The 13,205-nt window shown below is 35.1% G+C and overlaps 1 protein-coding gene across 4 annotated transcripts in view; it reads right to left on the bottom strand.

Moving 5' to 3' along the window:
* Positions 1-13,205, bottom strand: part of ARAP2 (ArfGAP with RhoGAP domain, ankyrin repeat and PH domain 2) — a 121,779-nt gene that overhangs the window by 56,396 nt on the left and 52,178 nt on the right. For all 4 annotated transcript variants that reach the window (XM_035325780.1, XM_035325778.1, XM_035325779.1 and 1 more), the window contains 6 exons: positions 8,441-8,556; positions 7,035-7,234; positions 6,118-6,203; positions 5,272-5,454; positions 3,016-3,190; positions 1,307-1,441 (listed from right to left, as the gene is read on the bottom strand). In XM_035325780.1, coding sequence (XP_035181671.1) covers positions 1,307-1,441; positions 3,016-3,190; positions 5,272-5,454; positions 6,118-6,203; positions 7,035-7,234; positions 8,441-8,556 — 895 coding nt within the window. The remainder of the gene's footprint in view (positions 1-1,306; positions 1,442-3,015; positions 3,191-5,271; positions 5,455-6,117; positions 6,204-7,034; positions 7,235-8,440; positions 8,557-13,205) is intronic.

The following is a 13,205-nucleotide window of genomic DNA, read 5'->3' as shown; positions in this document are numbered from 1 at the left end:
CACCTGTAAAGCACTTATTTACGCCTACTGCATCTTCCCAAGAAGCACAGCAGAAGGCATTCTGTGAGCATTTATAGTTAACTCTTCAATCTATATCTACTTACAAATTTAAACTGCATTTCTAATAAAATAGAATTAGAAGATGTTAGATGAGACAACAGCAATATTACCTTGTATCTGCTCTCTACTTCCCTCAGCAGGGTCTTGGGTTTTTATAAAGAAATTTTATATATATATATATATATATATATGTATAAATACATTATATATATCCACAGCACAGAATACAATGTCTGCACTTGGAGCAAGAGGTTTGTTGTTATCCCTTTTTTCCCCCCTGAGTAAGCTCAGAACAGTTTCAGAACAAATTGACAAGAAAGTCTTGTCCAGCAGCAGTCCAAGGCTCTGCCGAGGAGGTCTTTGTTAACAGCTGCATCCCTGCTGGAAAATGCTTACAATTGGGAATTAGTTCTGATGATCACCCAATGTTTTTGACTATTAGGATCCACAATAACATACAGATACCTTAAAAGTGTATTTAAATGGGAGTTACGTGCATGCTTTGATCTCCACTAAGGATCTTAAAGACATATACCACCAAACCAAAAAAAATTATAAAAATATAATCATACAAAAAAAAGTTTGTAATGACACAGGATGCTGTATCAAGATTTTCTTAGCAACCAATTTAACCACAAACCAGCTCATACTTTATAAGTCCACCTTGTTTGTTTAGATCGAAGAAAATACAGGAATAAAGAAAAAAATAAGAAATTTATCCCGCAAACTCTTTCAAAAATCCTAGTAGAATGACTGTTGATGATTTCTACTGTGATAATACGAATATTTTTACCACACAACACTTAATTTGTTGTGAAATTGTTAGACGTGTCCATTTTAAAGAAATATGCAAGCTTGAGCAGTATTTCAGGCATTATCAATTTGGACTCTGAGAAGTCAGTGGTGTTATTTTAAAATTATTTCAGGAAGATATTGATTTCAAATGGAAGCTAATTTTTGGCAGCTAGCAGCATCCACGTAATTATAATTAAAATGAGAAATATTTCTATATGTTTTTTATTTATCTTTTTTTAACTGAATAATAAGTAGCTTAATTTCCTTCTTCTGTCAACCACTGAATAAAGAGATCAAGACAATCAGGATTTTCTTCATCTGAAAGAGGTCTACAGAATCAAATGAGACAATTTATCTTTTAAAAAGTAATGTAAGAATTTACAAAAACCAAATTCATCCATACCATACATATTCATGTATTATTCAAATGTATGAAGTAAAACTGAAATACCTTCTTTTAATTTCTTCTCTGTAAGAAGCTTGGTAGTATTAGAAGAAACTTTGTACAAAAATTCACAAAGAAATGTGGAATGTGAAGAATCTTCAGAGAAGCCACTTTCAAGACAGATATCATAGCTTGGAAAATCTATTAAAAGACAAAGGAGTAAGTAAAATACAAAACTTCCTCTACTATAAAGTGTAATTGCTTCTCCACATCCTTCTTACTGCATCTGCAGTATCTACAGATACACAGCTGCTCTCTAAAACCTTTCCTATAGCACAGATACATATTATTGATCTATTTTTGTAATTAAAATTCTAACATGTTCACCAAAAAACACTGTTTTACATTGGTTACTACATTGCCATTTTCTACCACTGCTTGCCAATGCATCCTAAATGTGTTTTTCTAGTGTACTATGCTTTTATTTTCATCCCTTATTATAATATACTTAAATGGAAGGGAAGCGTTTCTCTTCAGGGCTTATCTAAAAGTTTACCAGAAACTCTGGCAGCAGAAGGATTTCAGAGGATCACTGTGAACCTGCCGTGACCCCCTACTTTCTCTGAGAAGGAACAAACACCAGCTCCAACACACAGCGGTACTGCCTTGGCTGGAAGGCTGCAAGTAGAAAAGACAGAGCCAAGACAAGCAAACTTCCTTCTATAGCCTTAGGACTATTTCACAGCGTAACTAGCAAAATAAACCGAACACCACAAAACAAAACCACCACAGCTGCTTGTCTGCACAGTGATTGAGCTCAACGTCCCAGGATCTGATGCCTGTCAGTTATGGCAAAGAAGCGCTTAGACAAAATGTAAGGCACTGCATTTGCTCTGGGAAGCTCTGTATCATTCCGGAGTTTCCAACTAAAAAACAACTGTGTTCAGCCTATCAGGTGTTACTTTGCTGAGTTGCATGAGACAATGTAAAGTGTGCCCACAATGCTGGTTGGATTAGCATAGCTAATTTCTTTCAGTGTAAATCGGTATGTGAACTTTCATTCCCAAACTGCTTCAGATGCCGGAGAGCTCTTTTAAAAGGGAAGCTCAGGCACATCCATACTCCATAATTTTATAAATATGTTTATTAAATATATATATATATATATATATATATATAAAGAATAGCTTTCTGTTTTCAAGTGCCTGGGAACAGTGCTAAATTGAGACCAGGCCTGTTGACTTCCAGGGCCAAGGTCTATGATGCACAGTTGTGATCTGAAAAAGGGTAGTTTGCTGGGATTGTTTGAAGAGGAGAGCTTTATTTTAGGAGGAGAACTTGTGACAACAGATAGGTACTGTACAAACATTTTGTACTGTGCAAACCTATTTTATACAGTCAATTTAAATAATTTGTAATCAGAAAGCAAAGCCCCTGAGAAATACTTTAGATACATGATTAACTGTGTGCACCCATTTTACTGGTAAAAACCCTGACAATAAAGGCAAAACAGATGATGCTTTTCTTCTGTGTTACGAAACAACGTTAGGAGGGTATGAGTAATCACAGGCATTTTTATTATTTTTCGAAGAAATAAACTTGAAGTCCAAGTAAAATGCAAGTACCTTGCACAATTACACAGTGTCTGATAAAATACAGTTAATGCCACAACTCCCTTCCATTGTTCAACTCAACCTCAATTTTTTTCTGAATTCTTTCCTTCCCTTTCACTCAGTATGAAATTAGAAGATCAAAACAAAGAGGGTATATCCTACCTGAGAATTTATTATGGTATAGGAATTCCATTTGCAGTCTTTGTCCAGCTTTCTTGGCTAATAAGTATGGAGTACTGTAAACAGGATCACCAGTAGCACACATCACATCAGCTCCACTGAACAGCAGCATCAGAGTTTCTAGAACATCTTGTTTAACTACAGCAGCGCACAGTGCCTTATGAAGAGGGAAAATAAGGAGTCTGTTTAAATTAGAAAGTTATTGGTAGCAAGTCTTTGTAATATAGATGCAAATCCTCCCACCTCTGATACAGTTCCCCTACATTTTCAAAGGCTATAACCACTGGGAAGAAGCAGGAATTATGGTCTGAAACTATGGAAAAGGAGCAACAAAGAAAAAAAAAAATCATCAACCCAAACCCTGCAAGATTTTGCTGCCACACGTTTTGAATCTGCATGTTAACATTAATTAAAGCAATAAGCAGTCCTGCAATTGTGTTGTACATTAAAAATCCATCCTTCATTTCTCTTCACACAACAAACTGCTGAAGAAAAAATTAATTATTCCAGACCTCAGAAGTTCAACAAAAGAGACAAGATTTAATGCTTTAACTCTGTTATTAGGAAACAGCCTGAAATTCATAGGTAGTTTTTCAAAGTCATGTTCACAGTCAGTAAGGCAACTATTGTATAGGGTACCTTTATACTTGATTATCTTCCCTGAGATTTAAAGATCAACACATTCTAGAAATTTAGGTCCCTTTTATCTTCCTATGCATGAAGACAAATCAGATATTTTTTTTTTCAAAAATGTTGTTTCATAACCTTAAATTTAGAAGCACCTATGTAATTGCAGCAATCTATTTGATAATTTTAAATTATTTAGTTAATTGATGAGCTTTTCTGAAATAATTTAGGAGAGGCTGCTCAACACAAGAAAAGTACTTCTCTAAAATTCAGCTGCTGTAATAAACACACATGCATCCAGTAGGTAAAAACCGACAAGGCAGATAGTTCAGTAGAAGTTTCATAATTACTTGGCAATGATCACTTATTACATGGTAATATCACGTCTCTATAGAGAATTTGATAATTACATCTGATATTATTTCTCACTAGGTAAATCATTAATTGACAGACGCCTCTGCACCAGAAGAATTCAGAAAAATCAAGCTCGTAAACCACTAAGGAGTATTGCATTTCCTGGAGTCAGCAGTTACAGTATAAAATTAACTGTTAACAATAAATTTAAAAAAAAAAAAGTTTTATTTTGCAAAGACAAGGAGTTCCCCATGAAACCTAAAAACGTGTCCTGATTCCAACAGAATCAGAAAATTCTATTGGAATGTAGAAAACCCAAATTGAAAGTATAAATTAAGATGATTCTATACTTTGCTTAGGAGTATTTTAAAAGAAACAGTATTTTTAAATGCCTTTGTTTTGACTTCTCACGCGTATAACTTCCATGCAACCTCTAACATTCGTGAAGAGCATTTAATTTTTGAGAAAATAACCACTGGAACCTACTACTTCAAAGCACAATAACTTAAATGTTACCACCCCCCCACCCCAATCTCTGCATAGCCTTTGAGACAATTTCACTAATATGCAATTGAATACACTAGCTTTGTCAAATACATGCATATAAACCCCTCTATATTCAAAAACTAAGAAGTTGTGATTCTGAAATCAGCAGACAGTATAAGTCAGTCAAAGAGACATCAAAGCTATGCAGAACTTAATAATTATAATTAGCAATTATAATTAGCATTTTTTACTTTATAACTGTATTTTATAATATATAACTAATAATATATATATAACTATATAATATATAGTTATAATATATAACTATATTATAACTATAATTTGTTTCTGTTATTTGTGCAAAAGGAAACATTAGAACTCACAGTTTTCATCATTTCATTTATTCTAGCTCGTTTCATTTCCAGTTAACTACAAGCTACTATGGAAGTGTGCATGAGCTACTTTTCACTGCTGACACATGAGAATTTTCATCTCTAGAGTGTGCGCTTGAAAACAAAGATCTGTATTTATACAGCTCTGAAGTATTTATCATAGGCAACATATCAGTGCCATAACCTTCTACAATCAAATCGGAAAATCTGCAACTAAGAAATCATGGATTGACTCCTGCAAAGGCTTCCTAAAAGGCTTTATTCAGAGCTGTGAAACCCATCACTCAGGACTTTCAATTTATTTCTCACCAAACAAAATGACCAAAATGCACACAAATACAATTCAATACAAAAGGGCTTACCCATTCTACAGTGTTACCTTATTCAATTGTTCCTTCGTTTTGTAGGGAAAAGGTGCTTTTCTGAATTTTCCCTCTTTGTATTTCTGTGTAATGAATGCAACCCTTTTTTCTGCCGGGGCATCCATGTGCAGCTCTTCATCTGGAGGAAGATTTCCTGCCCAAAAACTGTTTGCCCTCTTATTTCCAATGATGATAAAGAGCTGGATGAAGTGCAAGAGAAAGCAAACAAAATATCACAAAGGATATCAAGCTAACCACTAACTAGTTTTCAGTTGCTAGAAGTGCAGAAAGAAGTTTTAAAAAGAGAAAATTGCCTGCAGGAAAGGAAACCTTACTCAGTCAATATTATTAACTTATAGATGACCACAGTTTAAAGCCTGTGGTCATGATTTTCAGCAATAGCTACTAAGCTTTACAAAGCTAACCAGTTACAAGACTTCAAATAAACTCAAGAAAATAGCTGTAGAATGTGAAGAGAATACAAGCACTTGTTTTAAAGAAAACGACTCAACCTTCCCTATCCGCACCACTTTTAGACACCCCAAGCACCTAACCTGGTAGTGAGGAGTTTGTTTCCCTTCCTTTCCCCTCAACCACTACTGTCCATCATGACTGCTGTCCAGAAGCATTTCCATTTTTTTTCCCCAAAAAAGATCTTGGAGAAATGCTTGGTACACATTGTTCTCAAAGACAGTGAATGTTTTGAATGACACAAAGGTACAGTTACCTCCCAGAAACCTTAAGGCTTATTATAACACCAGCACATTCTTTAGCAGCTATCCGTTCAGACTTCTCATAAGTAAAGAACTCTTATTCATGTAGTACCTTTCAAGATGGAACAGATTTGCAATATCTCAACATACCTCAATAAGTTCATTGCTCCAAATGCTGGCATCCATTTTTAGACTCCGGACTTTTGAGTCTCTTGGTCCTAAGGATCTGTGCTGTCCTACAAATCCAAGAGTATTTTTACTTAACTAACTTCACTAAAGTACTTAAACAGAGTTTCTCTTCTGCTGAGCTAACAAAGATTTTTAATGAAGACAGATCTATTCTAATTGTTTTTTGTTTTTTGTTTTTTAATGTACTAGGCTTGACATTTAAATATAAAAGCACAAAAAGAAAACAACCAAAAAACAACCAAAAAATGAGAAAGAAGGAAGGGAAGTGGATTGCATTTGGCACAGAAATTTATAACCTTTTTAGGTTATAACACTGATGTGAAAATTTATGTATTTAATAGTAAATAATAAACTAAGGCACTGACATAGAATATTTTCAAAAGAGTTTGTTCTGAAAGCAAAACCTAGAGTTATAAACTAGCTCTCTGCATCCACTGTTTTTGCATGTATTTAAATATAAAACATGACAGGATTTTTTTTTTTCTTTGAATATCTGAAAATGCTATGCTGTATTGTCAGTAAAATATGGCCTGGGGTAATAGAATTAATACTTTTAATTTATACATTGCCAATTGTTATCCTTTGGAATGAAGCCTTGCAAAAGCCAGCCATTTCCTAAGAAGTGTTAGTATGTCTCAATTTCCACTAATTGTGAAGGATTATTCATCTGAGGGAAACCAATCACTATACAGGCTTGTAATTTATGCAAGGAAGTGCTTTATAATACTTAGTATTAAAGAAGTTATGCTCATTTGTTGTTTGTCAAAACTTTCACAAGGATAGCACTTTAAAAATAAAAAAGCCAGTTCAAGGACATACGCAGATATGCAAATATGACATTTTGTAGAACCCACACAGACTATCATTAATTACTCTACCTGCGCACTTCTTACAAATGACAACACAGAGATTGATGGATGCCCAGTCAGGATTGGGAGCTTTACAGTCAGCACAGCTTCTGTTGGATTCATTGAACCAAATCTTCTCAGCTACTTCATAATCAGAGAGAGTTTCTGCTATTGATTGCTGCAGCGCTTCAATCCAGTCTTGTTTCTCTCTTTCCGACTCAGCTGTAAAGCTGAAACAATTGACTTTTCTACATTATTGATCTTTATTTTAAAGCCCAATTAAACAGAATCTGCAGTCACTCTTATTTATTAAATTTATACCCAAAATCTCTGTCAAAGAGATTCCACTTCTGCCAGAGAGATTCCACTACAAACACACACAAATTCTATGATGGAAATTGTTTTTTTTGTCAGTGAAAACTCTCTCAATCAGAGATCAGTTTTCAACAAAACCATTGTAAGTGAGAGCTATAAAGTTCTCATAACATTTTAGTTATGTTCCTCAGTTACTTTCAATGCATTTATTTATTTTTATATTAACACATACCAAAGTTAAAGCCACAGTTAAAGGTTTTTTGTTGTTGTTGTTTTTGTTTGTTTGTAAAAAAAAATCATAGAATTACTTAAGGAAATATGATGATTTACTAAGGAGTAAAAGTAGACAGTAGACTTGCTACCTGTAGCAGACAAAAATTGCTTTTCATTTAAATTGATTTTTTTTAAATATAAATAATAAAAAACAAGCACCAACATAGTGATGGCTTCGAGAAAGTCAAAAATAGCTATCTACCAACTAGCCATAGATTCAAATCACTGACTGAGACTTATTTACTGGCTACTCTAGGCCACTGAGTATAAAAGCAAATTGTTTGCTTTTCAGTCTTTTAGCAAGTCAAGGAGAACCAAGTGACTTCTTCTCCTGCATTACTGAGATTTCATTAAAGAAACACTTCCACATTTAGTAAAAGGTTTTTATTAGCATATAGCTTTATTTTATTTTCTTAAATCATTACAAGTCAAACTTTCTACTGATTTCAATTGAGGATTTTTACAAGGGATGGCACATAATCAATTCTTTTCTTTTAGAATAAAATGCTTAATATTAAATTAATGTAGCATGATTTCACTTCTGCAGTTTACTATTAAGATGAAGCAAAGTTTTCAAAGTTTGATTTTCTTCTGCCCTTGCAAAGAATGAACAAAGATGGTTACATAAAATATGAATTTGTGGGAACAGGATGCCTAGTGAAGGAGATAACAGATAAAGCACACAGCTAAACAAAGGAAAAAAATCCCTTTGTTGTTTAAAAACTGCTGAGCATTCTTAATAAGTGTTACCTTTTCACCCAAACTAGGTTAAATCACTGCTGTAGGAAGCATTTCTTCAGTGTATTAGTTATTTGTATACTCTGTACTGTAAATATTAAAGTTCTCACCTGAAGCTTTTATAAGGAGTAATTATTTCAAAAGATTGCTTTGCAGTCCGATCCACTTGTTTTACATTCGCCACGTTCATAGGGATTAAAGTGATACCAAATCCTGTCTTGAAATCCTAAGGAAAAGACAATAAAAGTTCAAGGAGTTATAATTCAATAATCAAGCATGTACAGAACAATTAAATCAGCAAAATCCAAGATCTGTAATACACATTTTGGCTACAACATGCAAGCTCTTTATAACTCATTAAGGGATAAATAAACCTATACTAAATTATGTCCAAACACTACCCTTCTAATTGCTAGAATGATCTTACTTGATTGCTGGTGAGAGAAGAAACTATTAATAAAGGAAAAATGTTAAATAACAGATTGCACTAAAACACAGAACCAAAACAGAAGTATCTAGCTTCTATCATACTGTAGTGACTAAATAATGTTTATCCATCTAAATCCTTCTCACTGACAGCAGTTTTGCCTGCTTTTAGATAAACTAGTTAAAGAAAACATATAAAATTCCTTCTTAAACATTTGGTTGTTCATGCTTCTGATGTATTACATGAACTAAACTTCTCAAACGTGTCTTGGAAAAAGTCCTATAAAACAACTAAAACAGACAAGGAGTTATTTGTGGTTCAACTATTAGCGATGCTAAGTATTTTGTCTTAAAGTTAGAAAAATCCCCCCCCCCCCCCCCCACCAATGGAACACTGTACTTAAAAATCAATCATATGTTAACACAGTTGGGAATGTTCACTGACCTCTTGGAAGCCTGTCTCAAATGGACACATTTTGGAATCATGGAGAGACATGTTTCTTATGTATTCTGACCACCACTGGTGCTTCCTTCAGACTGTAATTTACATATTCATCTAATGGTAATCACCTCCACAAGTTTAATTCACGTTTGACAGGACAAGAAGCAATGGGTACAAACACAACCCTCAGGAGGTTTCCTTTGAACATCAGGAAGCACTTCTTTAATGTGTGGATGATGGAGCGCTGGCACAGGTAGCCCAGAGAGGTAGAGGGATCTCCCTCCCTGGAGATCTTTAAAGTCTGCCTGAGCCCTAGGAAACCTCAAAGGGCTCAGTGTGACCCTACTAGGGTAGGGAGGGAGGGGACCTCCAGAAGTCCCTTCCAACCTCAACCCTTCTGTGATTTCTTGGACTATTACCACAATTCTTGGCAACATTAACTGCATCAGGAACAAAAACAGAAACTACGTCACCCAAGCAAAAGAGCCAAATCCACATATCTTAGCATCTGCAGGATGCTCACTATTTCACTCCTTGCATTACAAGTAGCTTGGCGTGGGCTGATAAAAATATTAGAGCACTGGAGGGAAAGGTTTCAGCAAAGAAACCTGCCTGTGAAGAGGAGGCTGTTTTTCTAGTAAATACATATTAAAGCCTGCATCGCTGACAATCGTGAGATTTTCAAAGTTTATAACAGCATTAAAGCTCACATAGAGAGGACACTTCACAAAACTCTTTTCAATTCATTCAACCATTTCAGGAACAAGCAAATAAAAATATCTTTAGCCATGATGGGTAAGGCTATATCTAACAGAAGATATAAACGAGCCTAGACACATCAGCATAAAGGTTTACAGTCATAACTTTTCAACAAGTACTCTGGAATAGCCATTCCTCATATAATCAGTTTTAAAATATTTCTAGCCTTTCCTCTACCCTCATATCCTGTAACATACACGTTTTTATTCTCCTCCCTCGTCTTCCACCCCCACTCCCCCAAATTTTCCTTTGAATCAACAGTTTTGTTATTGTCACATCTGCTTTGGAAGAGAGCAGAGAGCTCTGTGAAACCTACAGTCCCCAATTCATCCTCAAAGATCAGTTACATGGGAAAAGAATGGACAGAGAAATTTCTTTTTGAGCATCAACCTGACAGTATGCTCTGCAGCAATGAAACATTATTTAAGTCAGACTTACCGGTGAGAAAACAGGAAGCATGAAAAATAAAGTAAAAAACTGAGAATAGAAAAATACCTTTATTTTTATTTTTATTTTTATTTCCATTAGCAGCATCTTAAATCAAATGAGAAACACGGAATGAAAAAAAAAAAAAAAAAAAAAAAAAACACCTTTAACTTCCTAGAATGAAACAGTTTGTGCTTCTGAGATGGAAATTAGATGCAAGTTTCAATTATTTGTCTATAATTGGCCTTGAAAAAGTCCAGATTTTTAAAGGGCAGGTAACCAGACTAGTACCTTAAAAAACAGTGCAACAAATTCTTTATTAAATAAATGCTGAATGGCTGCCATAAAAAATGATTAATAGGTGTTTAATATACTATTAGGTCCAGAATAGTTCAGTGAAGGCAAAAAAGAGTAATGAAGAGAAGATGACTGAAATAAGAACTACCACATTGAGTGTTCACCTATAGCAGCTCCCCTTTAAGCACTTGCTACTGGCAACTGTCATAAGAAGAATATTAATAAGAGAAGGTACTTCCTCATCTTCCTAAATAAGCTTCCAGCTATCTAGGGACTTCCAGCTCAGAAAGCCTATGAACAAGTAGTTGCAGTCAAGCCATCACACTTAATAGCCATTGACAGCCACATCCTCAAGGAATTTAAACAAATGCATGCTTTAAAGCCTCCACAGCATTATACTTTATAAATTTCATAAATACCAGTTGTACAAAAAAGTATTTAATATTTATATCTGATAACTATGAATTTCATTACACTGTTAAAGAGCTAAATTTGATTTATCTACCTATTTCATGCTCTTCCACCTTGAAAATCTCTATCCCACATTTCCTTCACTCTTCTTTTTTAAGCTCTTTTCAAGGTCCTACACAAAACAGCAAGGATCAGGATGCCCTTTCCCAAATCGGAGAGCCAGAGGTGGGGGGGCAGAAGGATCCCCTTCTGCTTGCTGCGACAGCTGCTGCTGCCCACTCCTTCCAGCCCTCCTGGTAGGGTGCTGGGGACCATGTCCAGTCGGCCAGCCTGCTCCTCTCCTTTGCTCAGCTGGCCCAACCGGTGTCCTCAGAGCTGATAGGAAGCACCCTGCAGACCTCAGATCACACTTCTATAATTGCAGCTGCTATCCAGCCACCAAACTTCACTGTACTTGAACCCAACAATGCAGAGCTACACAAGCTCTTAGAAATTAAGTACAGCAAGTCCCAAAGCCAGAACACCAGCCCTCCCCAAATCTGCCCACATACCCAAGCAAGCAACAATCCCATTGAAAAGAGAGTAACTTTCTCATGTTTTAAATACAGCAAGTGTGTAAGAGCTTACAGTAACGAATTTCAGCGTGAGGGATGTCCAGAAGTTTAAGAAATTAGAAGTGAGGAATGCTATTTTCAGGACAGAAGGTGTAGGTAAATTAACCAACTTCAGTAGTACATTAGAGTGAAGCTATTTTTGTAATGGTCCAAACAAACTCTTTATGGTAACTGTACACTTGGCACAAACCAGGCTTGGTGAGTGACAGGTACACTGGAATCTCATTTTCATGGTTCAGATTTCTGTGCTTTCAAGAGTGCAGTCTTGTTCTCTCCTTCAGAAACAGAAGTGGGAATTGGTATAGGGAAGAAAGAAATGCTCCACTTTGAAAGATAAATTCATTCATTTTGAGTGCACAAGAGGACAATAGGGCCATTCAAGCACTATACAAAGTGTGCTGGCAGCAAGACCAAGCAGTATCTTTTTGGAATAAGAATTGTTTTACTCCTATAGACTGAGAGCCCATTGTTCCAGATAGATTAAGCTCTGTGTTAGACTTTCTGACAAATGAAGAAAAGCTTAAGAAGATTTAAAAATACACAGAGAAAGCTTCTTTTTAAAAATATACATACATCTTAAATCCCCATATTTATACTACCTCGATGCACTTGAATAGAGATTGAAAAAAAACAGGTGACAGTTTGAGCTTTTTACAAGAAAAAACACAAATTCTTTACAGATATAATAATAGATCAAAAGTATTCACTAAACAGCACAGTAGGCTAAAAATACTAATGGGGAAAGTAGTTAACTATGGGGTAAGTACTGTCTTTCTGATAAACTGTTGTTCCTTCCTGAAGGAGGAATGATTATAACATACAAGTCCTGTTGCCATTATCATACTCGTATGAAAGACACAGAGTCTATGAAAACCTCGGCATCTTTATGAAATCCTTAAATCTGTAATCAGGCTCTGACTCTTGTGGCCCTCAGTCAAAGAAGAGGCCTTCTCTACAGAACCACTCTTCTTCCTGTAAAGCATAATAGTTATTCTTAACTATACTCTTAACTATACTCTTAACTATAACTAATAGTTATTTTCTCTTTTTCCTCCTTCCACTCACTTTTGCAGAATGAAACTTGGGATTGCATGCTCGTTTGCTAAAATGGTTAAGTCTAAATTCATCAACACAGGAGATCTAGATCTGCATTTACTTCTTCAGCAGCTACATTCATTTCTGTGAAGGTAAGATTTCCACAATGTATAAGTTGATGAAACAACAACAACAAAAACAACACCAGCACAAGTTTGCCCTTCCCCAACAGACAGAAACAACTCCCAAGTTTTTTTTTTTTTTTTTTTTTTTTTTTTTTTTTTTAAGTTAACTGCATTATTTTCTCATTTGTTTCAGGTTTTTGTTGGAGGATTAAGGGAATAACAGAAACAGCATGGAAGAAGGAAAATTGCTGCCCTGACTTCAGAAGAATATATAGTTTTATATACATGTATTCACATACATGTGTGCATACAGATATATATATGTAGCACATTTAGAAGG

This window comes from Oxyura jamaicensis, chromosome 4 (genome assembly GCF_011077185.1).
Source record: "Oxyura jamaicensis isolate SHBP4307 breed ruddy duck chromosome 4, BPBGC_Ojam_1.0, whole genome shotgun sequence".
NCBI lineage: Eukaryota > Metazoa > Chordata > Aves > Anseriformes > Anatidae > Oxyura > Oxyura jamaicensis.
This window is presented reverse-complemented; position numbering and strand designations above follow the sequence as displayed.